The following is a 27,979-nucleotide window of genomic DNA, read 5'->3' as shown; positions in this document are numbered from 1 at the left end:
TAAAGGCAGTAAATCTGTACAGAACAAAATGAAGGTATCCATGTCACATTCCCAACAGGAAACAGATACAACCCTCATGTCCCTGCAATAGAGCACCACCCAACACAAGAAGGGGTGACCCTGATGTGCCCTCAAAATTTGCTTCATCAGAAGAGCATCACGTTGAGCAAAGCCAGCGCCAGGAGGACGGTGAAGCTAGAGGATCACTAGCACAGGCGCTGACAATATCTCCAGGCCCCATCCTACAGTTATCAGGAACAGAGAGCAGCCTCTGTCTCAGCCCCAGGAAAAAGAAGAAGCCATCAAAGGCAGGAACAGCGCATTTCCCTGATTTACAATTCTGGAACAGAGGAAACTGATCGGTGGAAACAGAACTGAGAACAGTGCTGTCTCCCGGGGGCAGGAACAGCCTGGCAGGAACAGAGAGAAATGCCAGGGAAAGCAAGAGAACATGCTGTGACCTGCCTGCCTGAGGAGAGGAGCACAGGTGACGTGTCTTCAACACCTTTCAATCATGTACCAAGGAGCCGACCATCACACTGCATGTCATTACCATCTCATTCAAAACTCAAAGGGAGTTGCAACCTGTTCTCTTAGCTACTGGAGACCCTATCTCAAACAGATGAATGACAAAGTTATGCCTAAACACACACACACACACACACACACACAGAGAGAGAGAGAGAGAGAGAGAGAGAGAGAGAGAGAGAGAGAGAGAGAGAGATTGAGATTTAAAGAATAACCCAGGAGAACTGGGAGAAATGGTTCAGTGGGCAAAGATGGTTGCTGCCAGACCTCACAGCCTGAGTGCAGTCCCTAGGACCCATGCACTTGAAGGAAAGAGCCTACAAGTTGTTCTTTAATCTCCACATGTTCATTACATGGTACATGTGCAAATACACATGGATGGATGGATGGATGGATGGATGGATGGATGGATGGACGGACGGATGGATGGATGGATGGATGGATGGACAGATGGATGGATGGACGGATGGATGGATGGATGGATGGATGGATGGATGGATGGATAGATGGATGGATGGACAGATGGATGGATGGACAGATGAAGAGATGGATGGATGGACGGATGGACGGACGGACGGACGGACGGATGGACGGACGGACGGATGGACGGATGGACGGACGGATGGACAGATGGATGGATGGACGGACGGATGGATGGATGGACGGACGGACGGACGGACGGATGGACAGATGGATAGATGGTGAAAGGACATGATATTTTTGAAGGAGGAATAATAACAAAAGACTGAAAGATGGCTCAGGGGCAAAGTGCTAGTCAAGCACTGTGACTTCAGATCCCCAGGCCCAGAAGACTCTGGACACAGAGGCAAGTGTCTATAGTCTCAGCACTCACTCCTCTTGTAAGGTGAGAGGTGGAGACAGAGGAATCCCCCAGGAAAGTCATGGATCAGAAAATCTGGAGCTCACAGCAAGCAAAGCAGTAAAAGGTGATGGTCAACATCCCAGTTTGTCTTCTGAGCTCTCTGTATGTCTGTGGTACATGTACGCCCCCCTCCCCCACCACACACACACAGAAAGCACACTACTTGCTTTTATTGAAGAGGAATCCAAAGAGGGTCTTCTTCCTGTCTGTCCCTTTGAAATTTATACAGAACAACATGTCAAAGCAAGGGAGCTATCTTTGGTGACAGAGTCTTTCTGAAGTGGGCCACTTACTTCTAGAATTCTAAAGCAGGCTTCTTTAACCCCAGGGCACTGGCAGCCAAAGATGTGTGCCCCTCTGTGATAAAGCAAACACAGGTGCTCCGCACAATACTCGGGAAACCCCACTGTCACCTCAGTACTGAATCTGATGCTGCTGGCAAGCTTCCTGTCCTACATGTTGGGGGACCCTTCGTTTCACGTAGAGCATTTCTGGAACCCAGATCCCCCTCCATGGTTCCTGAAATAATGTAAACTAGCAAGAGCTTATGGCCTGAGTGTGGACTCCAGAGCTGGAAGTGAGATCTCCAAGTGTCTACACATGCATGTGCAGTGTTCTTCACAAAAGCCAGGGCCCCAAATCAAAACAGTATCACTGCCATGACAGAAGAGAAAAAGCTCATGCCCACACAGTGAATGAGAGACCTTAAAGAGGAGGAACAGTGGGGCTCTAGGTCAGTGGTAGACACTTGTCTGGTATGCATGAAGAAGTATGGTCACTATCCAGTACTGCCCCTCCCAACTCCCCCCAAAAAAGAAAAGAAAAATGTCTTCTCTTCTTTATTTTTCATTTTTTAACTTTTATTTAATATTCTATGGTGTGAGTGTGTAAGATTCCCTAGAACTGGAGTTACAGTTGCGTGCTGCCATGTAGGTACTGGGAATTGAAATCAGGCCCTCTAGAAGAGCAGCCAAAAAAAATGATTTTTAAAGAGAAACTGCTGCCTTGAGGTTTGTCAGGATAGAGGCTGGGATGGGATGTGGCTGAGTCAACTTCCCTAGTGCACATGAAGGCCTGCCCTAGTGCACATGAAGGCCTGCCCTAGTGCACATGAAGCCTGCCCTAGTGCACATGAAGGCCTGCCCTAGTGCACATGAAGGCCTGCCCTAGTGCACATGAAGCCTGCCCTAGTGCACATGGAGGCCTGCCCTAGTGCACATGAAGGCCTGCCCTAGTGCACATGAAGCCTGCCCTAGTGCACATGAAGCCTGCCCTAGTGCACATGAAGCCTGCCCTAGTGCACATGAAGCCTGCCCTAGTGCACATGAAGCCTGCCCTAGTGCACATGAAGCCTGCCCTAGTGCACATGAAGGCCTGCCCTAGTGCACATGAAGGCCTGCTCTAGTGCACATGAAGCCTGCCCTAGTGCACATGAAGCCTGCCCTAGTGCACATGAAGCCTGCTCTAGTGCACATGAAGCCTGCTCTAGTGCACATGAAGGTCTGCCCTAGTGCACATGAAGGCCTGCTCTAGTGCACATGAAGGCCTGCCCTAGTGCACATGAAGCCTGCCCTAGTGCACATGAAGGCCTGCTCTAGTGCACATGAAGGCCTGCCCTAGTGCACATGAAGCCTGCCCTAGTGTACATGAAGCCTGCCCTAGTGCACATGAAGGCCTGCTCTAGTGCACATGAAGCCTGCCCTAGTGCACATGAAGCCTGCCCTAGTGCACATGAAGGCCTGCTCTAGTGCACATGAAGGCCTGCCCTAGTGTACATGAAGGCCTGCCCTAGTGCACATGAAGCCTGCCCTAGTGCACATGAAGCCTGCCCTAGTGCACATGAAGGCCTGCCCTAGTGCACATGAAGCCTGCCCTAGTGCACATGAAGCCTGCCCTAGTGCACATGAAGGCCTGCCCTAGTGCACATGAAGGCCTGCTCTAGTGCACATGAAGGCCTGCCCTAGTGCACATGAAGCCTGCCCTAGTGCACATGAAGCCTGCTCTAGTGCACATGAAGGCCTGCCCTAGTGCACATGAAGGCCTGCCCTAGTGTACATGAAGCCTGCCCTAGTGCACATGAAGCCTGCCCTAGTGCACATGAAGGCCTGCTCTAGTGCACATGAAGGCCTGCTCTAGTGCACATGAAGCCTGCCCTAGTGCACATGAAGCCTGCCCTAGTGCACATGAAGGCCTGCCCTAGTGCACATGAAGGCCTGGGTTCTATTCTCCAGCACTGCACCACAACAAGCACAGTGACAGTTGATGGTAATCCCTTGGGAGGGTAGAGGCAGGAGGATCACACGTCCTCCTTAGCTACACAGCGAGTTTGAAGTGCAACAACAGAAAACATTGTCTCCAAAACGGGGGACAGAGGGTGCCGGAGAGAAGGCTCTGCAATGAGAATCCTCGCTGTTCTATCAATGGACCCCGGGTGCCACACTGCTGGGAATACCAGCTCCAGCCAATCGGATGCCCTCTTCCAGCCTCTACAGGCACACACACTCACACATGTACATATCCACACACAGAACCAGGCTATATACACAAAAACAAAATCTTAAAGAAATCCTGTCGCCTGCTAAAATACAAGTTAACCTTGAGGACATGACACTCAAATGAACTGCAGCAGTCTCAAAGTAGCAGACAGCACAGGACACTGCCCCCACGAGATAGGTTGACTTGTGGATCCAAAACCATACAGACAGTGGAATGGGAACTGCTAGGGCCAGTGTCTGTAAGTGAGCATGACACACGTGTGTGAGGGCTGCAGGACAATGCGCATGTCCTAGACTCATACACTTAGCCATGTACCCCACGCACAAATGCACATACATGGAAAATGCAAAGCTGAATCAAAATCTAAACAATACAAAATCCCTAATTTGACAGTGAATATTAATAATAATATTACTCTGTGTGTGTGTGTGTGTGTGTGTGTGTGTGTGTCTGTGTCTGTGTCTGTGTCTGCCTCTGTCTATTCCGGGAAAAAGGGTGTACAAGCCAGGGCACGAGTGGGGGGAGGACCACCTGTGGAGTCAGTTCTCTCCTTCTACATCTACATGAGGCTCGTATGGCAAGCACCTACACCCATCACACTGGGCCATGGACCAGTAACTCTGATTGTCAACTTGAAGAGTGCCAAACACAGTCATGTCTGTGAAGATCAGCTAAGGGGGAGACCCACTCTGAACGTGGGCAACACTGCCTCTCTGCTTGTGGGCCCAAGCAAAGGCAAGAAGGAAACCAGCTAATTTCCTCTCATTCATTCATTCATTCACTCATTTACATTATTTATTTATTTATTTATTTATTTATTTATCTCTCCCATTCCCCTGATTCCTGGGAACCTATGATATAAGTGATTCTATCAGTCAACCTTGACCCAGCCTAAGTGTGACAACAAGAAGGTCATTTTTACCAGAAAGGAACATTACCAACAGGCCTAGGGAACAGAGCATATGGAGCTCTGTGGCTGGGCGCTAGCCAGGCCCTCACCCTCCACAAAGAAACGGGAGCAGGCAGCATGGTGCCCAACACAGCCCAGAAACGGGCCTCTGTGGAAATCAGCTGAGGAAACCAACCCTTACCCACTGCACACAGTGGACAGAAAGAAGGCCCACATGCCATAAACATAACCAGACTTGCTGCTGGCAGGCTTGCAGATGGCACATCTATACTGTGGGGTGGGTCCTGAAACAAGGAGGGGCTGCATCTGGTAACCCTGCCCTCCATAAAGGACTCTGCAAGGGAAACAGAAGACAGTCGGAACACTGATGCCAGGCAGAGAAAAGCAACAAGATGAGGAAGCACAGTCTTCTGGGAAACCGGGTCTCTAAGGAATGAATTTTTTTTTCCACGGAGGGGTGGGGAGAAACACGACCTTCCTCGGAGGCCTCCCCCTCACTCCTACAGCAACGTCATGCCCCAAGGAAATGCAAGAAAGGCTGTCATTAATAAATTTCCTTCGACTTTCTTTTCAATGGTGCTGAAAAGTGTATGCAAATCCACTCGTAATTAGGTTTAAAAATTCCATTTCATGGGATAATCAGACTTCAAAAAACTCAATTTTAGTTTTAATCAGATTTTAACAAGGATATTAAGTCCATTTCGGTTAGAAAAGGAAAAAACTGTGAATTTAACACAAAATGTATTCAAGCTTAGCCCTGGGAGATAATTAAATAAAATTAATTTGGCAAGGGTTGTCAGTAAGTGGGAAAGGCCATAAACAAGGTTCATGTTGCTGGTGGAAACAAAAGCAAGTCCGACTGTACAGACAGAGCGGGGCTCCCCAGGCAAAGGGAGTGTGTGCCCAAAGCCCTGCCCAGGGTGCGGAGATAAGCAGTCTCCACCTCAACCCCAGCCTCAGGGCTGAAAGAGGCTGGGGTGGGGGTGGGGTTATAATAAGAATAAAGCTCAAGCCACACCCAATAAAGCCAGAGCATGTTCCCAGAGCTGACGGTGCACTCAGGCCTGTGGATCCCGGTGCAGTCCAGCGCACCAGCCACGCATGCAGTCTATAAGGGTGAGTTTCAGAAAGCCAGTTCTGAGAGCCCAACCCTGACAGGGAGGCTTTCCCAGTCTGTGGCACGCAGGTCCTCTTGCTCTTCGCACCCTCAGCTCATGCCATGGCACTGTACGCTAGGACCATTTTTCTAAACCCTGAAGCTACCTTACAGGGACTGGGTCCCTTAAGATCTCCACAAGGGAGTTCCATGTCCTTCAGATACCTCCAGGTCACTATGTGAGGCCCAATTTGACCAAGGTCAAGATTCTAACCAAGACAGGTACTACCTGCAGCTTGGAAACACCACCCCACCCTGTACTAGGCTCACACCCAACCCAACCACAGTCAAATAAGGGCACAAGGTACTAGTAGATTCTCAAAGACCAAGAGAAGAGAAAACTTCCTGGTAATCTAGAGCAGAAAGTTACCAGGGAGTAAGCTAAGCTACTAAGAAGGAAAAGACAGGTTCTATGCTGCTTTTAAACCAAATGACCAGATACTGGTTTTGAAAACAAAATTGGGGGCTGGAGAGATGGCTCAGTGGTTATAGAGCACTGACTGCTCTTCCAAAGGTCCTGAGTTCAAATCCCAGCAACCACATAGTGGCTCACAACCATCTGTAATGAGATCTGACTCCCTCTTCTGGGGTGGCTGAAGACAGTTATAGTGTACTTACATATAACAATAAATAAATATTTAAAAAAAGAAAACAAAATTGTTTTGCTTGTTTATGCTACCCAGAGATGGAACTCAGGGCTTCACATGTGCTAAGTAAGCACTCTACCACTGAGCCACGCCCTCAGCCCCTCACTGGAGGATTCTAGGCAGGGACTCTACCACTGAGCCACACTCCAGTCCCTCACTGGGGGATTCTAGGCAGAGGCTCTACCACTGAGCCACACTCCAGCCCCTCACTGGGGGATTCTAGGCAGGGACTCTACCACTGAGCCACACCCCAGCCCCTCCCTGAGGGATTCTAGGCAGGGACTCTACCACTGAGCCACACTCCAGTCCCTCACTGGGGGATTCTAGGCAGGGGCTCTACCACTGGGCCACATCCCCAGCCCCTCCCTAGGATTCTAGGCAGGGGCTCTACCACTGAGCCACGCCCCCAGCCCCTCACTGGGGGATTCTAGGCAGGGGCTCTACCACTGGGCCACATCCCCAGCCCCTCCCTAGGATTCTAGGCAGGGGCTCTACCACTGAGCCACATGCTCAGTCCAAAAAGTAAAGTTGTATTGGGCATAGCATAGCTGAGTCCAGTTACTCATACTGTCCATGGTGGCTGTTGGTTTCTTTTTTTAAGACTATGACAATGACCTAAAGCCCACAGTGCCTTCAAAACCAAACCGTTTCGCTTCATAATTTGCAGATAACTGAGAAGCAACACCTACCGACATGCCTCTGACAATTTATCCAAGCTATAGTAAACAATAAAACTGTCCAAACTAAAGGCAAGACCACCAACAGCACCCAGTGACTCTCTCCTCAGAGTCAGTGTTCTCATAAGTCAATAAAAAAAAGCTATAATTTAAAGAAAATGAAAATCAACGTGCTACAACTTGTCTAGCCTAAAAGGCAGCTGATACCTGCATTCTATAATTGCAATCCCAATAAACAGCAAGATGCTCCTGAGACCAAAGCACAATAAACTATACCGGAGGAGAGGGGGGAAAGGCGGGAGAGCAGGTAGAAAGCCAGAGAACTGCGTGTCTGAATGTCTTCCGTGAAGACTCGTAAGCAATTCCTATCAGCTCAAGAGCAGGCGTGCAGCGGTGCGCTAGGGAATGAACTGAGTGGAGCCTCCCTCCTCGAGGTGGGAGGATTGTTTGGTTCCGCAGAACTGAAGAGGAGTTTGCACGTAATAAAGAATTAATTGCTAATCTTCTACCTCGGCCGCCTCCACAGAGGAGATGGTATTGTGTTGCTGCCTCAAAAGTTAAATGTTTCCTCTCCCAAGTGACGGCTGCCTGCCTGTGCTCTACCTGCCAGCCTCCACACCAGGAGCAATTCCAGTTCCAGCTGGAAGGCAGGGCAAAGGTGGTGGGCTGAGCAAGTCTTCTAGCCGGCCTTGCCAAAATACTACAGAGCGACGGGTCTGTAAGAGAGCTCCAGCTGGGGCTTCCTGCCACACGTGCATTGTGCTATGCTCTAAAATGGTGGCCCCTGGCAGAAAGGAAATGTGACAGCATGGGGCTGAACAGCCCACAAAGATTTAGGGCCAGCTGCCTGGCACAGGTGGCAGGCCAGATGGGCGGGTGTTACCAAGAGCAGAGCCCACGTGCTTCAGGATCAGCCCAGCAAGGCACAGGCTTACTTGGCTGACCGTGGGCCACAGGTCCCTCCAGGAGCCTCTTGTCCCACACTGTCAGGCAGAGGCCATAAAGAGCCACAGGCAGGTGAGAAAGAGTCGAGATGCTACCAAGGAGCAGGCTAGACTGTAGCTACGGCAGTGATATCCTGAACAGTGCATCCACAAGCAGCTGAGAAACCAAGGAAACAGCTGAAGAACAAGGGCTACCTTCAAACTAATGGACTGTGGGTTCTGTGGAAAGACACTGCTTCCAGAGCACACACTGCCCTGGGCTACGTTCCCATCAACAGCACCAAACCAGAAATTACACAGCAGGTCTCTCCCCAACCCAGTAGGGTGCCCCAGAACGCAGGCCAAGTGTATAATCCACAAACACAGGTCACCCAGCTGCTTGCTATCAGACTACTACCTCTAATGACAAGTTACAGAATAGACATTCTTAAGTCCCACACTCCAGTTTGCATTGGCCGTAGGAAGCCAGGGTCTCTGAGGACAGACAGAGCCACACTAGGAGCAGGTCACAGGTCTCTTCTGGTTCACTCTAGTGTCCCTCCAGTGCAAGAGCACTTTGGCCTATGGAATATCAGCCAGGTGAGAATACCTGATCACAACTGCACTTGAAGTGAGATTCCTCACTTACAGACAGACTGAGTGAACCCACCACAACTCTGCCCAAACTGAGCTCCCACACTTAAGGGACGAGTTCTATTAAAACTGTTTCCCAAGGGGGGATGTATGTGAGTTGGCAGAAGGCTGCTGAGCGTGCACGAAAGTGAGACCGCATGACCTGGGCACACCTGGGCAGTGGGGACACCAAAAGCTCAACACAGGGAAGGCAGAGGCAGCAAAAGCAGGACTTCAAAGTTATCCCTAGCTACTTAGCAAGTTCAAGATTAGCCCAAGCTCCATGAGGCACTATCTCAGAAACCAAAACCAGGATCAGAGACATAGCTCAGGGGATAGAGAGGAACCTGTGATCAAACCTGCCTACCTGAGTTCAGTACTGGAACCCACATGGTAGAAAGAAATAACGGACATCCACAAACCGCCCTCTGACCACCATAGCACATGTGCACATACATATACTAAATAAATAAACTCAACAAAAATATTATTTTTAAAGACAAGAACAAAAGAATAAAAAAAGCAATTCAGAGACTTTGCTGGCTCCCAATTGAGCAGAAAGAGCACACTGCATTTTCTAGGCACATGCCCAGGTGTGCGATCCCAGGATTTTCCTAACACTCATGTTCAGATGAAGAAGTGCTGTGTAACATTTGTCATGTGCTCCACTGGCACCATTCAAAAAGTTCTGCCAACCGTGATCTCTGCAAGCACCATGCTTCAGCCAAAGTCAGACTCCCAGGACATCTTGACAGCTGTCACTATGTCCCATATCAAGCTGTGTGTGTTCCATAGACATGGAAGAATGCCTGCAGCTTACAGCCTGACACTCTGTGTCCCATGAGTGTGGCATGTGTAATATCTACAGCTACAGCGACAGTGCTCCACGCTTCATTTCTGAACCTCCCACCACCCAGCCAGCACCTTGCCCAACCAAAGGCTGGAGGTGGCCTGCTGGAGCCTCGGGACAGCAGCAGGGTCAGGTGGAGAAGATACATGGACAGCAGGAGCTGGGATGCTACTCTTGAAACCTGCTATGAGCCCATCTTCCCCATGGCAAGAGGCCTACCTGCAAGCCTCCTTCCCCGCAGGCCCCAGGGTGGAAGCACACATACCTGTGCAAAGCTGGGTGGCAGGACACAGCTCTCAGGTCCTGTCCCAGCAGGCAGCCTGCTCTGGGTGAACACTAAAGAATCTGAGCCGTGGCCTCAAAGCTGATGCTCATATGGGACGCCGGAGTCCAGTCCCTCTCTGAGACGCCGACAGCAGAGCACAGTGGTTGGCTGTGAGCGGGGCAAGGTGTAAATAAAGACACCCACAGATGTAAGGCCACACTGGTCTTGGGGTGGGCAGGGTTCTTCATTTAGGTGGGAGCTTGTTGGGCATCAATGAGCTTAGCTCAACTACCCCAGCTGAGCTATTTGCACGGGGAACATCCTACAGAAATTCCTACAGCTTAATTTGATTCCTGTTTTCCCGACCAGGGTGGTAGGGACCTTCCTGGGGCCTAACCTATGGCTATAATTGTTTTTTCCTGTTGTGTTTGTTTCCTGGCCTCTAGTATATATTGCTGGTCCCTCAGTAAAGCTTTGGCATTCTCCTTACTGAAGGACCCGTGTCTGTGTCTTCTGGAAATCCCCCAGGCCTACACCCAATACTTGGTACTGTGGCAGCACGGGCACTGTCAGGAGCTGAAGTACCACAAACACAGGGTGGAGAATGGAAGGGCACTGCAGCTCCTCAGTTTTACATGAGAATTCCATTCCGCTGCTCTGAATGCAAAGCTGCTCTCTTTGCAGCAGATCCATACAGAGATGTCTGCTGGAGGGGCTCTGCTCAGGGCACCAGCTCTCCACCAGAGTCCCTGAGGGGATGAGAGCTAGGCTGCCCCTCCATGTGTTTTCTGTAAAGACCTGACCTCTACTCTGCAGGTGAAGGGCCAGATGCAGGAAAGGGGGTACAGAGGCTCTAGAGGACTAATGACCTGGGTTCTATAACACCCTACAGCTAGGGAATGCCCCAAAATAGGCAGGCCAGCACAGGGAGATTATTATGAACAGGGCAACCTGAGAAAGATTTGCAGTTTCTGACAGCAGTCACAGCTGCTGTGAGAAGAACAAGGCCAAGGCCAGTGGCAGTTGCATGACCCTGGGTGACACACCCAGGGTCACTATCTCACACCTCATGGTCACAAGAGTGATGGCCATGTGGGAAGCCCAGGCCCCCAAGCCTCCTAATTGTTCTCCAGAGTCTGCAGGACACAAGTCCATGATCCACAGTAGCTTCTGGAAAATCCTCAATGAAGAGGAAGTTGGCACAGACCATCTCAGAAGAGGTCTCCAATCCCTATGCTAGTCTATGCTCAGGTGGTTTCACCCTCAAAACTCCCTTCAAATTCCTCTATCAGAGCCGCTCAGCTCCAGAGGGCCCCAGGATGCTGTCACTCTGCACAGAGCTAGAAGGACCCGACACCCTAAGGCTCCTGACTTCAGAGGAGGAGATACAATAGATAGCAGAACTCAAGTGAAGCACCCTGCTGGGACAAAATCCACCAGGGCCAATCAGTAAAGTGTCTGCAGCACCAGAGAAGGACCCAAGTTCAAGCCTCAGTGCCCACATAAAAAGTGGGAACACTGCCAGGCACAGTGGGACATACCTCCTAGCACCGGGAAGGTAGGTAGGAGGATCTCTGTGAGTTTGAAGCAAGCCTGCCCTTCACAGTGAGTTTCAGGATAGCTGGAATACATAGAAAGGATCTACATCTCAAAATAAAATAAAATTAAAAAAAAGAAGAAGAAGGGGTTGGGGGTATTGGGGTACAATAGCATAGACTTATAATCTTGGCGCTGGGAAATGGAGAAAGGGGGATCGCTGGAACTCACTGGCTAATCTAACCAGAACATCAAGTTTCAGTTTGAGTGACAGGCCCTGCCTTAAAAAATACAGTAGACACATACTTGAGTCATTGGTCAGAGAAAAATCAAGCTGGTACCAAGCTAAAAGCTTCATTCCTAGTGAGTAGCTTTCTTAGTGCAGGAAGGTGCCCTGCAAGCTACAAGACAGCAAAGCAGTCCATAGTCTTACTGAGCTGTCTGTAACAACTGGCCTGGCAAGAGACGCCCCCTGGTGCAACAGTTGTACAAGTGTAATGGTGTAACAAATGACCTTCTAACTGATTTAAGGCCCATTACACAGATGGAACTATACCTCACACTGTTAGCTAGATCAAGAGCCCTGGAGAAGAATCTACTACATCTCTTCATCAGAGAGGTTTCTTTGTATGGTGGGCAGTCATTAATACAGAAGCTCATAACTAGTTAGTGTACAGAGCATAGTGACTGCACTCAGCCTTAAATGGGACAACTGTATCAGAAGCCATGCCCCAAGGTTCAGGGATGACGGTGAAAGAGGGGGTAGAAAGGTCCTGAGAGCCAGAGGTCACAGGTACCTGCTGTGAAGCAGTGTTCTCTAGACATGGTAGGGCCACTGCACCCAGGAACTAACAGATTCTCGTTGCATGGACAAGACTTACACAAGAGCAAGTCAGTAAAAATCCCACTGTGGATGGCGAAGGGGTCGGGGAAGGGAGCCAGTGTTGTCTAGAAATGTGAAAGCTACCGTGTTCCAGCGGGTGGCCCGACACCTATGCACGTATTGGCAGCAGTAAGTGGACTCCATAGGCTGAAAAATAGGACACTCGAAGTTGGGCAGGGATAGTGAGCGGGAGCTGGGGGGAAATGGAATATTTGATCAAAACACATGCATATGTGAAATTCTCTAACAATTAAAAAGAAGAAAAGAAGGTGGAAAGTAAAATAGGGAAGGAAGGGAGCAAAAAACAACTGTGAACCAGGGATGCTGCCACAGCCACCTCCTGACACATCATCCCAGGTGCACATCGCATCCCCAATGCTCTCAAGGCTTTGGATTCTGCTAAATCAACTTCAAGGGAGGCACTTGCGATGAGCCCTATCTACACAACCTGGAAGAAAGACCCAAAGGACTGTGAGGAATGACAGAGAGCACTGGGTAGGCCAAGCCACTTCTGCCATCCATGCAGCTGCCTGTGTGCATGTGTGGTGTCTGCTCCAGACAACATTTCATCTCCACATTCTACATGCCACTGTTCCAGCCCTGCTCTGACACATGACAGGCATAGGGATGACACTAGCCAACACAGAACGTCTTCCATCCTCTCCCCATGGGACAAAGAGGCCATCCACCCCCAAGCAGATGGGTCACCAGTACCCCAAAAAGACACTCCTGCAACTTTACAAGTGCAAAGAAACAGAAGAACTACCTGCCCAGCCTCACAGGTCAGGAAGGCTCTGTGGTTCTGAAGGTCCTGCTTCCCACAAGCACGCACAAATAGGCGGCCCCAGGGCCTCATCAGAGCTGCTAGGCCCGCCCAGAGGCAAGAGCCAAGTACCACAGCACACCCATCATCACCCGCTCCCCATTGCACGCTCCTCCAATGTTTACTGAAAGCCTACAGCTCGAAGACCAGCCCCTTCCTTAGGTACCAAATCATCAAACTTATGAGTTAGCTGACACAACACCTTCATAATCTCCAGAGCAAAACGCAGCAGGGGACTCTGTCAGGAACGAGTGAATTATTTAAGGCCCCTGGGACCACTGGTAGGGAAAGCCCACCACAAACACATAAGCCAGCAGGGTCCCTCCCGCTCCAGAACATAGGCAGCTGTGCGCAATAAATCACACGAAGCCCCAGAGTGGACCACACTGCAGGTACGAATCTCCCTCCTTCACATCTAGGCCTCAATGAGAAGCCAGCCACACGGACCGCAGTTCTTCAAGATGCCTAGCAGCTCGCTTACCTTCCAAGCACTCCATCAACGAGACACCGAGGTCATTACAAACACTGAGCAGAGAAAGGTTAGCAGAGGGTGGGGCTGGGTTGGCCAATTTGCTGCCATCTAGGAAGTGAGTCTACCCACTCACTCTCCCCCAAGTCCCCCTAATTGGCCTGGCACATCAGGGAAGCTAATCCCCAGAACATGTCACCTGGCTGGCCTAAAGATGCTTCAGCAAAGCCTGAGGTCAGCACTTGCTGGATTCCAACTCTGATTCGAGGTCAGCAGTTTGAAGTGGAAGCTTCCCACCCTCCCAGGGCCCACACCACAGCACTCCTCAATGCCATTCAGCACACAGACACACACACACACACACACACACACACACACACACGCATACACACGCTGATAGGTATAATGACCACCCAGAGGGGTCTGAAGCAAGGCCAGGCACGGGCACAAAAGTGACAGAGTCAAATGCCAAGCAGCAGAGGCATTCAGCCACTGGCAAATTATTCCCTACCCAGAACACAGGCCTGACTACAGAGGGGTCCAACGCTCACTCTGAGCCTGCTTAATAAGCCTCTCGCTTCCATCTGAATTGCTAAGTATAGTGTTTAAAAAGCCAAGCCGTGAGGCCGCCTGCTCTCCTTGCTCTGTTGTGACTCACTCTGCATCTCTGCTTGAACCTTCGAAAGCACACTCACCCAATTAAGCCATGGGCTCCCATTCCCTGACAGAAATGTGTAGAAATACAGCTTTTCAAAGGGCAATTTGGCATCAGCTATCAATTCTAAACACAGTTTCTTCTGAACCAAGGAAAAAAACCAAACATGCCTTTAGGAATTTATCCAAGCAATGCTAATGCTGTTTACTTGGGGGAAAATAAAGTAATTGTCCCTCAGCATGGAGAAATCGGTCTGTCCAGATCAAGCAGGACTGGGGAGTGACTCAAATACTCTATCTGGTGTAGGTATAGTGCGCAAAGATTAGCTGACAGACACAGGACAGAGCTCAGGTGGAAGAGCGCTGAGTGCTTGCCTAGTGCCTTAGCTAGGCGCTACTGCTGGGATAAACACCTTGACCAAACCCGAGCTGGGGAGGAAAGGGTCTATTGATTACAGCTAGCAGTCTATCATCCAGGCCAGTCAGGGAAGAAGCTCAAGGCATGGACCTGGAAGTAAGAACTGAATGAAGCAGAGGCCATGGAGGCATGCTGCTTATCGGATTGCTCCTCATGGACTGCTCTGCCTGCCTTCCTATGCCAGCTAGGACCACCTGCCCAGGGCAGTACTGTCACAAGTAAGCTAGGCCCTAAAACAGCAATCATTAACCAAGGAAAGGCATCACAGGCCAATCTGGTGGGGGGGGGGGGGGGGGTAAGGAAGAAGCCTTTCTTAACTGCAGTTTCTTCTTCCCAAATGACTGTAGTTTATGTCAAGTTGACATTAACTAGCCAGCACACCCAGCATGCCCTAAGACCTGGGCCCCACTCCCAGCATTCTATGAAGTGGACCTAGTGGTGAATGCCTAGAATCTTAGTACTTAGGAAGTGAAAACAGCAAGATCAAGAGTTCAAGATCAGCTACACAGTGAGTGAGAGGCTAGCCTGACCTCTATGAGTCTCAAACACGCAAACCAAACAAGAATTGACAGGAACAATAAAGGTGTTTCTGCATTCTCTGAGCACTCCCAGCAAATTAACCCAAGGGGCTTCTGGGAACCTCACCTTGGAGCCAGTCTTTGGAACTTGGTGACAACCTAGGATTAAGAACAGACAGCCGGGTAGGCCAATTGTTTGGGTCTGAGGCCTCAACCTGTGGGATCCAACCCGAACTCTGACAGTGTCTGAGCTGGATTGTAGGACGCCCAGCTGGCATCTACTGGAGAACTGCTTGCTGTGCAGAAAAAAAAAAAAAAAAAAAAAAACATCTGGTGTCAGGGTGTGGGCCGAGCAGGCGACTTGGGAGCAAAGAGGGAAGGGTCTATTTTCTCCTCCCCTGTCGCTTACCACATCCCGCCATTATTAGGTCATCCATAATTACTGACAGCTGCGTCTTAATGTTTGCAAAGCACAGATCTTGGACATGCTGTGTTAAATTTATCCCTAAGTGCTGCACTGTTTTGATGCCACTGTACACGCCGTGTCCTTCCCACAGGTCGTCACGATACTCAAAAATAACATCTATCCTTGTCAACTGTCACCAGTTCTAGGACCCTGCAAACCTGGCTAATGGGTCCAAAGAGCTTTTTATTGATACTTTGGAATTCCTACATGATTATGTTGTCTCCAGATAGTTTTTTTTCCTATTCAGGCCATACATCCTGATTTTTGCAGAGGAGGAGACATATATGCATGTGTGCAGAGGCTGTCAAAGTGTCCTGCTCTGTCACTCTCTGCTTTATTTTCTTGGGATGGGGTCTCTCACTGAACCTAGAGGTTGGCTAGCAGCCTACAAGCCCCAGCCATCCTGTCTGCCCCTCACAGTGCTAGGGATACGGATTACAGGTACACATACCATGCTGGGCTTTTCACATGGGTACTGAGGACCAGAGGGAACCCAAGGAAGCATCTACTTGCTCCCAGGATGACCTGCTCTTTAATTACCTAGTCACACAGATAAGGACATTCAACAGGAAGGTAAGAACATGTGGCCCCATCCCAGTGGGGGCAGCAGTGAGTCCAGCATCCACAGGGAGCATGGTGCTGAGCACACGCCTCATCCCTAGCATCAGGCCACCAGCGCTGGATTAGTCGCAGTTGTTTCCGGTGCCTTCTCTCTGGCTACAGAGCCTCCCTTCTTTCCGAGCTTGGTGAATGTTCTCAATCAAAAGCAAGTGCTGGGTTGTTAACCAATCTCCCAACTTGAAATGCTCTATGAAAATAGCTGATTTTCCTAAAGGTAGCGCCCTCTACTCCTGCTCCACCATCCTGCCAGCCTCTCTCCACAGCCACACCATCCTTCAGGCTGTTTCTGTCTGCAGTCATTTACTCTCCATACTGTAAGCCCTTCCCCACAGTCTACCCTGAGAGACCAAGGTCAATATGTCACCAGTCTCCATGACCCTCATGACAACACTGTGCCAACCACCCCACTGAACTTCCAAAAAGTCTCTGAGGATTAAGAAGGCCACTGTCTTATCCCCACTGGTACTTGCCACAGCACAGAGACATGCCACCAGCATCATATGTACGCACTGCCAGGCACTTTCCTGCCCATTACCTTCCATGTCACAAAAACTGTCTACCCCAGCCCACGTGACCCTGTGTACATCCACCCCAGCTTACATGACCCCATGTACTGAACACATCACAGATAGAGAGCACTGTGTGCCCTGCCCCATGTGACCCTGTGTATAACACACCATCCATAACAGTACCAACTGCCTCAGCCCCCGTGACCCATGGCACTAGATGCATTTGAGAGAGACAAGCCCATTTACCCCAGCCCACAAGACCCTATTGCACTGGACACAAATAGGTACAAACTTGTCTGCTCCTGCTCATGTGACTCCATACACTGAACATACCAAAGGAAGACAGAATCATGTGCCCCTGCCCACATGCCCTGTGCACTAGACATACAGGTAAAAAGAGCTATCTGACTCAGCCCACAGGATTCCATGCACTGGACACAGGTAGACAGGCCCATCTGTTCTTGCCCACACATCCCAATGCACAGGACACACCATAATCTATCTACAATTCAGCATCTGATTCTTGGCTTACAGTGGCTAACTACCTCAGTCAACTTGCTTAAACATTCCCCCTAATATCTCTAGGCTCCTCAGACTTAAGTGTTACACTGCAGAGAGCAACAGTTACATTGTGAGGAACTCATACAGGCCAAAACACTGTTCTAACCTAGGTGTGATGGTTAATCTGCATGGTCAACTTGATTAGATTTACTGTTACCTAGGAGACACACATCTGGGCAGGACTATAGAGGTGTTTCCATGGAATTTCAAGCCAACCTGAATGGAGGTGGCACGATGGAGTGAGCAGGACTCCATAAAAATTAGAATGTGGCCGAGCTCCCACGCATCTCTCCGCTTCCCAGCTGCGGACAAAATGTGAGCAGCTGCCCCATGCTCTCGCCCCACGCTCTCCACCTTGGGAGCCACACTCACACTGGAGCCAGAGCCAAGCTCTTCTGTCAGGTATCATGTCTGTCACAGCAAGGAGGAAAGTAACAACTACACTACAGCTGAGCACCTCAGGGTGGCCAGAGCTCATCCTCACAGAATCTGCACCAGACACCAGCAGCACTCAGACCCTAGGGGACAGAGGACTCTGAGAGACCATGGTCACAGATGGACAGACAGGGAGAGCATAGACCAAAGGGACAACCTACCTGTCCGTAAGAAGGTAGCCAGTGGACCCAGACCCCTCGCACCTCAGTTAACAAGATCCCTGATACCAGTGAGGAAGCCCCTATGGAAGGGCAGCACGCCCTGGGACAGGCTGCCACTGGCATTCACAGGCCTCCTTGAAGAAAGCTGATCATCGAGGGGGCAGTGCCACCTACTGGTAGCTACATCTCAGAATCCATAGAGCCACGGATCAAACAGGCAAACACACAGGCAGGAGTACCTGCTTCTGAAAGCCTGGTAAAGTCTCCAGCTAAAGAGTGCATCCTTGAACTAGTACACAGTCATGTATGTGTATGTGTGTGGTGTGTGCTTGTGCTTCTGTGCATTTGTATGTTTGTGTGCTTATGCATACGAACATACATGTATAACTATGTGAATAAGCAAATGTATGACTTCTGGAGTCACAGCCCCAGCACTGAACCCTCACTTTGCCCCATCCCTCTGTCACTTTGGCCCCTGTCCTGCATCATGTCTAATCCCAGCACTCCAGACTTCAGTCAGTCACTGTCCTAGCCTTGCACAAGTAACCTCTCCAAACCTACCCACAAAAATGATAGGGGAAGCCTTGGGCTGAAGAGATGGTTCAGCTATTAAAAGCACTCACTGGGTTTTTGTTTTTTTGTTTTACAAGATCCAGATTCAGTTTCTAGCACCCACATGACAGCTCACAACCACATGTATTTCCAGTTCCAGGAGATCTAACACCCTCTTCTGGCCTCCACAGATACCTACACACTGGATGGACATGAATTTACACATCTGTGTGCGTGTGCGTGCGCGCGCGCGCACACACACACAGGCACATACACACACGATAGATAGACAGACAGACAGATGTTAAAAAAAGAAACAGAAAATCCAAAATTCTCATCATAGCAGAGAATCAAGAATATTAATTTTCCCCAAAGTCTAATGTTTTGCTTTTTCATTTCTATTACTCCTATTGTATATGTGAGATGTGTCTATTGGTTCTTAAGTGCTGTGACTCATGTATGAAGATCAGAGGACAGCTGTGTGGAACTGGTTCTCTCCTTGTACCCTTGCCTACATTCTAGCCATCTACCTGAGGTTGCCTGGCTTACATGGTAATGGATTCATCCACTGAGCCACCTCAGGCCCCACCCACTTGTTAAGGACCAGTTGCTGGGAAATGAACCCAGGGCCTCACACGTTCTAAGTGTACACTCAAGCATATGTCCTAGCACTCAGACCCAGCTTATCATGTTAAGGGAGCACATTTAATACAGCTTGTCTGCATCCAACACCATCACAAAACAAGTATAGCCACAGGGGTAGAATCCATGTCACCCAGAGTTCAGCCTTGACCCTGGCCAGTGCCCAAATCTCTGCCCTTGGGTGCACAGGGAAGGTAAGGAGGTGATACTGAACTTCCAAGGTGCCAGGCAGCCTCCGCAGCCCAGGGCAATGTACAAATAACAGCTATCAGGAGACCAAAAGGGGCTGTGAATGAAGAGACCACAGTGCCCTTTGCCTTCCAGAAAGGATAGCTACGAGGACATGACCCTGCTGGACCTGACAAGCACAGTGGCAGAAGCCTTGCACTCCTCCTCAGTTAAGATAGGAGGGGTCCAGGGCAGCATGGCTCCTAAGAAGGGTTTCCCCACCTTCCTCGATAAGAACCCAGAGCACCGTAAGCACCCACTCCTCTCTCTTGCTTGGCACGGTAGCTAGGACCAGGTAGCCCTCATACCAGCCGAGCTCTTGACAGGGCAGCCAGTTGGGGAAATATGTTCACAGAGCAGCTAGACATGGAAACCTGGCCACTGTGACCTGTGCTACTCCAGCCAGGGCAACGGCTCCACAGGACTGACTGACACTAAGTACCATGTGGCAGGCACCAGACACGCAGGCACCCCAGCACACCAGTGTTCCAATAGGGCTGGTCCAACTGGGCATGAGGGGCCTCTGATCTCTACCACAAGAAAGAAGTCACGGAGGTGTCTTGCCTGGGCAGAGTATCCCCAGGGGTAGGAGGGACCCTTGCCGGCAGTTAACGAGCTCAGAAGACAGGAGGAAGCACACGGCACTGGGCCTGCTGGGCCAGCATCTGAAACAAGGGGTCTGTAGATGGGCTGGAGAGGAAACGAAGAGGCACGGTCAAGTAACAGAACGGAAGGCAGTGCTGCCATCAGAAGGTGACCAGAGCCAGCAGGGGACAGTATGATTACAGGACAACTGAGTTCAGGCAGTCCTCATCTGGCCTTGTTTCTCAGAACAGCAGGAAAGACAGCCAGCAGGCCAGAGGTATTACACAAAGGGCTGCTTTAACCCCACAGGCTGGTGCCCAGGCTCCAACACCTTATCCCAACTAACAGAGTCCCCAACTTCCCTGGGCCCTGGAACAGACACAGCCACCATGAAGGGTGATATCTAGGCCAAGACTCAGGGGGATCACAGCTGTTGATTGGAGTGACAAGCAACCCAAAACTGAACTACAAAGGGGTCAGGTCATCAGTGGATGACACCCCACAACAGAGTAGCGTTCAGATGGGAGAGCAACAGGAAACACCCTGCCCTTGCTATGTGTCGAACACACAGTGCCCAGCAGCTCTGCCCTGTGGCCCACTCTGCATCTCTGCACTCATACCTGACACAGTTACATAAGAAGCTCCAAGAGACCCAGCAGGACATGAATCCTCCAGTATGACTGGGTTTTATCTCAGTCAGCCAATCCCCACAGTTTATCATCACCTAAAAGAAATTCTTTTCCCGCCAAGCAGTAACTTCCTTATATACACAGGGTCCTGTGAGCACACAGGCCATTGCAATGCCCTCTCCCCACCCCAGCTCTGTGGATATGCAGATTCTCAACAGTCTTTACAACAAGGCTGACCTTCCTCCCTGTAAAACATCCCTTAAGCATAAACAAGAGCTCCTCACCACAGCACAGGACGGAGCCTGCCTGCCTGCCCCGACCTCTGCGGACTCTGAGCCAGGCGGCAGAGGAGCGCACTGGAAGCCAGCAGCCAGGGCTGAGAGGGCAGCGGCTCACCTACCTGAGATTCAAGCCCATGGTCTGGTCCAGTTTCTCCCAGCTCTGCAGCTTTGCAAGCAGCTTCTAGAAAGACAATTATAGCCATCAGTGTCTCTGCCCAGCAGCTGTCATGTGAAAGCAAACACTGACAAAGGTACTGGCTGGGTTCATGAAAGTGGGCTCAAGGACCAAGGTAGTCTTCATTGCCTCACAGTCCAACCAGTTTAATGTCATGATCTGGGACAGGCTGAACCCTGGTCCTGCAACAAGGAGAAAAGAGAACTACAATATGACCAAGACATTACAAAAACTTGGTGTATGCCCAGTAGTGGCACACACCTTTAATCCCAGCACTCGGGAAGCATAGGTAGGACTCTGAGTTCAAGGCTAGCCTAGTCTATTGAGTTGAGTTCCAGGATAGCCAGGGATATACAGAGAAATCCTGTCTGGGGGGGTTTGGGGAGGGAGGCTTGGGTTCTTAAGAATAGCTAAAGGAGGAACTATCCAACAAAGGTATCCATTGCTTATTCTTGGTGTAAAAATGCCTGTTGTGGGAGTGAGAAGCCAAAAGCCTCAGCCATGGAGAGACATTGTATCCACAACAGTCCCCTGGGAGCCCAGCAGGCCTTCTGAGTCATCTCTGAGGGATGCTGTAAGCTCCCGAGGGGAGGCGAGGCAATGCTTCGCACTGCCTGCTGTTTCTCTATCTGATGCTTACTGCACTTCTCTTTTACTTTTGCTTGCTCTATACTTAACTCCCTCATGCAAGAATGAAAGAATGACTCTCTGGACAGAATGCCAGATGAAAGGACAAAAAAGTTCCAGGTCCAAGAGAGGCCAGTCTAGGACAGCACGAATAGATAAGAACCGTAGCACAGGCTGGTCACAGAGAACTCTCTGGTGCCAAGAGGCACTCAGCTGCTTTGGACTTCCAAAAGAAGACAGAGATGGAGCTGGGAAGACGGTTCAGTCAAGCAAGCAGCTTACTACACAAGCATGAGACATGCATTCACTCCCTAATGCTCATTTAACAAAAACTGGGCATAGGAACAAACACCTAAAATCCAATGCTGGAGAACAGCCAAGCTGGGCTCACTGCTCACCAGTCTAGCTTAATTAGCTAGCCCAGCTTAAGGGTGAGACATCTCAAAATAACAAGGTCAGAGAGGCCTGTGAGGCTCTAAGACAATGTAGAACATAGCCACAGCTATTGGAATTACATGGTAAAACATTGTTGCTAAAGACAGCACATACCATGGACAACAGATAAATCAAGCTAGACCTGAGCTAGAAGCTTCCTCCCTGCTAGTTAGTCCTTGGAGTTCTGCAAGGTGCTGTGCAGGCTGCTGGGGATAACTGTCATCAACAGTCTTGCCCAGCTGGAGAGCCTGTGTGCACAATAACAAGCAACAGAAAAGAGCCTACAAGTGCAACAATGGCAGGAACGTTACCAGGGTAACCAACTACTTTCTGATTGGATTTGATGCTCACTTCAGAAGAGGGAACCCCCATCTGGTACTGTAAACCCAGTCAAAAGCTCATGGCTGGGGACAGACCTTAAAACAGAAGCAACAACTACTGTTGTGTGTAATGGATCTGTCAAGTTGCCTTCTAAATAGCTATACTTATACCCATAGAATATATCACTGTCAGCTTTAATCAAAGAAGCTTCTATTTGTAATAGGCAACAGTGACTGCAGTTTCATAACTCATTGTACTACCCACCACACAAGCACAGCATCCCCAAAGCTGACCAGCTACAACGTGTAATGGAGATGCCCAGGGTGCCCCAGACAGGGCAGAGGACAGCCCTGGAGAGACAATGTACCCACTGCTCACCTCCTTCTCTAACTCCAGGTCAACCAGAGCCTCCTGCATCTTCTCCTGGCGGCCCAGTTTCCTCTGCAGACCCTCCAGCTCCTCTGTGAGCAGCCCATTGGTCTCCTTCATCTCCCTACAGGGCCGGAACAGCCATGCATGTGGAGGATGAGCTCGGGTAAGGGACACCAAGCCCGGAAGTCAACTACCAGGTAGGGGCAGCAGGCCACGCATGAGCCCTCACCTTAGATGAGTGTTCTCCTCACGCAGCCTCTTCAGCTCATGCTCCAGCCTAGGCAGCCTCATCAGCTCAGACTTCATGCTCTTCACCACAGCTGCATCCTGCTCTTGCAGACACAGCTTCTGCTCCAGGTCCTGGGAGAGGCAGAAAGAGTAAGCAGCCAGAAGAACTACAAACACAGCCTCTGTGAAATGGAGAGGCTTGTCTGAAGGACACACAGGCCTCCAACTACAGAGTGATCCTGAGAAGGCAGATACACACACATAGAGATCATGATGGTTTAAGAGAAGACACAAAAAAATGGAGGTGTCAGAAGCTAGGGAGCTAGTTCAGTCAGTAATCACTAGCCATGCAAGAAAGCATGAGGCCCTAAATCCCCTCAATGCTTCTTAACACACACACACACACATACACACACATACACACACACATTTTTTAATAGACTAGTATAGTAACATAGGCTTTTAATCTCAGAACTCGGGTGGCAGAGACAAGTAGCCAGGGCTACATAGAATGACTTGAAGGCAGAAATAAACAAAGGAAGGAAGGAGGGAGGGAAGACAGACAGACAGACAGACAGATAGATTAGAGGATTAAATTTAAAACACAGCCAGCCAGGCCTGTCCAGAAAAGAAAAAGTAGACAGCATCCTGAGGAACGATACTACCCTCCAACAAACACGCCCTAAGGAACAACACTAACCATCAGTATACATGTCAAACTCACAACTATCTATATAACTCCAGACCCAGGGGATATGACGTCTCTGGCCTGCTGTGACACCTGCACGCCCGTATACCTGCATTCACACGCACATTCTCATACAGACAGACAGACATACACCTAATTTTTAATTAAATAAGCCTCTTTTTTTTTTAACAAAGCCACGGGCACCTCAAAGGTCTTCTAACCTGTCCTAGGACCTCAATGGTCTCTGAGGCCCAGACAGTCTAGGAAGCGTTACAGGGCTAACCCGCTGGGCTTCATTCTCATCACCACCTCTAGAGCAGTCCTGGAGCACCAAGAGCCAGTACTGTCCCTCCTGCCTGTGCCTGACCACACACCATCCAGCCCTCTGGTCCCCAACCGCTTAGTGCCATAGGCCCCTCTGGCCACCTGTGGTCAGCTTATGCTATGTTGGTGGTGAACCTGCAACACATGCATCTGTTCCCACTATGTAACAGGCCTGCCTACACTGCACCTATCACTATGGCCCTCAACAAGGTAGCACACACACCTAGTCACAAGTCACTGATCAAGCTGTATATAAAACCGCATCCAAAACAATCAATCAAGACCCTTGATAGAGCCCAGATGCATCCAGGTAGAGTCAAGTAGTGGGAACAAAGTGACAAAGAAGACCAACTGGTCAACCTCTGTGCACAAGGGAATTGTGCAAGGTAAGAAGGCTGGGCTCGGGCTTAGAGTGAAGGCTCAGCACTAACAACACCTGATGCTCTACTGGAAGAGCCAGATTTACTTCCTAGCACCGGGATAGGCAGCTCACAACTTAACTCCAATTCCAGGCCTCTTCTGGCCTCTACAGATTCTCATACCCACACATATACAAAACTAAAAATAGATCTTTAAGCAAATAAATAAAAAAGACAACAGGGCCAAGTAAACCAACGCACCATACACACACACACATACACAGAGAGAGAGAGAGAGAGAGAAGAGGGAGGGAAGAAGGGCAGGGGCAGCAGGGGGACAGCTGATATGGGTCTCCCTCCTGGGACTGGCTATCACACTAAAGGCAACAGGAAACCATGGAAGGGGATCAAGGCAACACCTCCGCAGCGACACCCACTAGAGTAAAGGAGGCTGGACTTAAATCAACAGCCCTGGCCTCGTGCCCTAGCTCAGCCATTCTCTCGCCAGGCAGCCTCGGACAGGACTGCCGTCCTCGGAACCTACTTGATGGAGCACTTGGTCTGACAGCCATGACCTCTCTCTCACCTCAGCCTCTAGGCTGGGCTCACAGGTGCACAGTCCACTGTGTTAGCCTTTTCCTGTGCATTTCCTGTGGGTCTTCATCACTGCGGCACTGAGCACTCACTACGGCCTCCCGAGGAGCCAGCACAGGGGCTGGCATCCACAAGACAATCAGCATGCAGCCTCACATGCCACTGAGTCCACTGCCAGACAGGAAGGCCTGTGAGTGACAGGAGGGCTGCCCCACCCCTGCTGAGTACAGGAGGCTGCACAGACTGACAGGAAGTACCCACCTTAATCTTCTGCTCATTGTCAGTTCTCTCTTCTTGACTGGCCTGCAGCTCCTGGATCTTCTGATTTGCCTCCTGCCATTTCCTGTGAGAGAAGGGCAAAGTGCATGCAAGGCCAGTCCATGTCACCTCAACCTTACAGTCTTAGCGACTGGCACAGGCTAGCCATGCTCTCACCGCTGTTGCAGCTCCAGCTGCTCCTTCAGCTCCTGCTTCTCAGACTCCAGGCGCTTGACCTGCACCTTCTGGTCCATCGCACTCAACTGCAGCTCTGAGACACGCCCCTTCAATGAACTAATCATCTGGAAGTAAAAAAAAAATAAAACCGGCTGCTCCCTGGGGTCCCACCTGCATGCAGACAATGAACCCAAAGCATCCAAGCACAGCTTTCACACAGAGACCAAGGAGGAAGGAAGGACGGTGCACCCCCCCCATATGCTACCCAGGACAGAACAGAGCCCACTGTCCTGGAAGCATGCAGTGAGTAGACAACAGTCTCTCAGAGCATCATAGCTCAATGCCTGCCTCATGCTGCACACCACTGACACAGACGTGGGTCAGAGCCTCTAGGAGCTGGTCCTAGCTACAGCTGACACTCTACGCCTACTAGCCTCCACAGAGGGTACCACACCCAGCACCCTGGACCCCAAGTGTGACTGTGCATTTTCCACACCTCAGACCTCCACCACACTCTAAGCCTCCCTAGCACCTGCATGTCGACATTCCAACAGAACGCAACCCAGGATGGAAAGACAGCAAGGCCCTGGCCAAGCTGCAGGCCATCATCAGAACTTAGCTTCAGAGCTCAGCTGGTAGAGCAGGCCTGTTAAAACAGCTACTTAGGGACTGGAACAGGTCAGTTAAAAGTTTAATCATCATGAAGTAGGTTCAAAGCCAATTTGGGCAGCTTAATGAGAACCAATCTCAAAATAAAAAATCAAAAGAAGGTAAAGCACAAAGGCACACATTTTTAATCCTGGTACTTACGAGGCAGAAGCAGGAGAACTGTATGAGTCTAAAGCCAGCTCTATAATAAGATCTTAAAAAAAATAAAAGGTGAAAACAGACATATAGCCCAGTTGTTAAGAATACATACTACTCTTCCAAAGAACACGAATTCAGTTCCCAGCATCTAAATCAAGTAACACAACTGTCTACAATACCAGCTCCAGGGACAATGCCTCCAGTACCCATCTACCATGAGCACCTATATTCACATGCACACACACATACACACACCACACTCCATACACATATAAATGTAACTTTAAAAGAAATGTTTTTTAATCTCAAAAAGATAAAGTGGGCAGAGGATATAGTATAATGGTAGAATAACTACCTAAAATCTCCTATGGGGGCACAGGAGAATCAACACAGTATAGAGCACCTGCCTAGAATCCCCCAGTGAGGGGCTGGGGGGCATGGCTCAATGATAGAGCCCCTGCCTAGAATCCCCCAGTGAGGGGCTGGGGGCGTGGCTCAGTGGTAGAGCTCCTGCCTAGAATCCCCCAGTGAGGAGCTGGGGTGTGGCTCAGTGGCAGAGCCCCTTCCTAGAATCCCCCAGGGAGGGGCTAGGGGCGTGGCTCAGTGGTAGAGCCCCTGCCTAGAATTTCCCAGGGAGGGGCTGGTGTGTGGCTCAGTGGTAGAGCCCCTTCCTAGAATCCCCCAGGGAGGGGCTGGGGGGGTGCATGGCTCAGTGGGAGAGCCCCTACCTAGAATCCCTGACATAAAAGCCATACATTGAGGCCTAGCAGCTCTCTCTAAGTGGCATCCTCTACAAAGAGGCTACAACTCGTTTCCCTGTGTATGAGAAGCCACTGGGATGGATGTATCAGGGTTACAGCCCATGTCCTGTGGGAAGCCGACTCAGGGAACCCTATTTCACAGCAGCTTGAAGCCTGATCACAACATACAGACTATGATGGACTGTATTAAGAACACGTCCAAAGGGCTGGAGAGATGGTTCAGTGGGTAGGAGCACTGACTGCTCTTCCAAAGGTCATGAGTTCAAATCTCAGCATCCACATGGTGGCTCACAACCATCCATAAAGAGATCTGACTCCCTCTTCTGGCGTCTGAAGATAGCTACAGTATACTTACATATAATAAATAAATAAATATTTAATAAAAAAAAAAAAAGAAGATAAAGAACACGTCCAAAGCCTGGTGGTGGTGACTCACGGCTGTAATGTCAGCATGGGTAAGAGGTGGAGGCAGAAGGACCAGAAGTCGAGGTTATTGTTGAATAACACTATTCTCCTAAGCAGACTGCTGCTATCTGCATGATTTCAGCTGTCACCGCCAGGTCTGCTGATGGTAGACAGAGCATCAGATAAGGGGTAGAGAGGGTCGCTGGAGCTCTCTGAGTATCCAACCACTCATACTCTACACCCTTCCCACACACTTATACCCAAGACTGCACTAACGGCAAGTGCCTCTAGGGTGTTGGGGAGGAGGCCTCCGGAGTACACAGCTGGGAAGGACTAAAGAAAGAAGCTCTACCTGCAGAGCAGAGGGGAGCCATCGTCCATACAGGGTACGGACTTCCCACTAGAGCTGCTTTGTAGTCACCCACAGTCCAGTCAGTAGCCTGTCAGGCATGCTCGTTAGGAAACCTAAAAAATTCACTGGCTACCCAAGAGTGTCTCTTGTCCCTTAG

General features: G+C 50.0%; 1 protein-coding gene across 1 annotated transcript in view; it reads right to left on the bottom strand.

Annotated features, from left to right (window-relative positions):
* Mad1l1 (mitotic arrest deficient 1 like 1) overlaps positions 1–27,979 on the bottom strand; it is a 310,585-nt gene that overhangs the window by 262,964 nt on the left and 19,642 nt on the right. Inside the window, exons 5-9 of the mRNA XM_052167792.1 lie at positions 25,498–25,622; positions 25,324–25,405; positions 23,099–23,229; positions 22,876–22,990; positions 21,059–21,120 (exon numbers count right to left, since the gene is read on the bottom strand). Of these exons, the coding sequence (XP_052023752.1) occupies positions 21,059–21,120; positions 22,876–22,990; positions 23,099–23,229; positions 25,324–25,405; positions 25,498–25,622 (515 nt within the window). The remainder of the gene's footprint in view (positions 1–21,058; positions 21,121–22,875; positions 22,991–23,098; positions 23,230–25,323; positions 25,406–25,497; positions 25,623–27,979) is intronic.

This window comes from Apodemus sylvaticus, chromosome 22, assembly GCF_947179515.1.
Source record: "Apodemus sylvaticus chromosome 22, mApoSyl1.1, whole genome shotgun sequence".
Lineage (NCBI taxonomy): Eukaryota > Metazoa > Chordata > Mammalia > Rodentia > Muridae > Apodemus > Apodemus sylvaticus.
The sequence above is the reverse complement of the archived record's forward strand: the minus strand, read 5'-3'. Positions and strand labels throughout refer to the sequence as shown.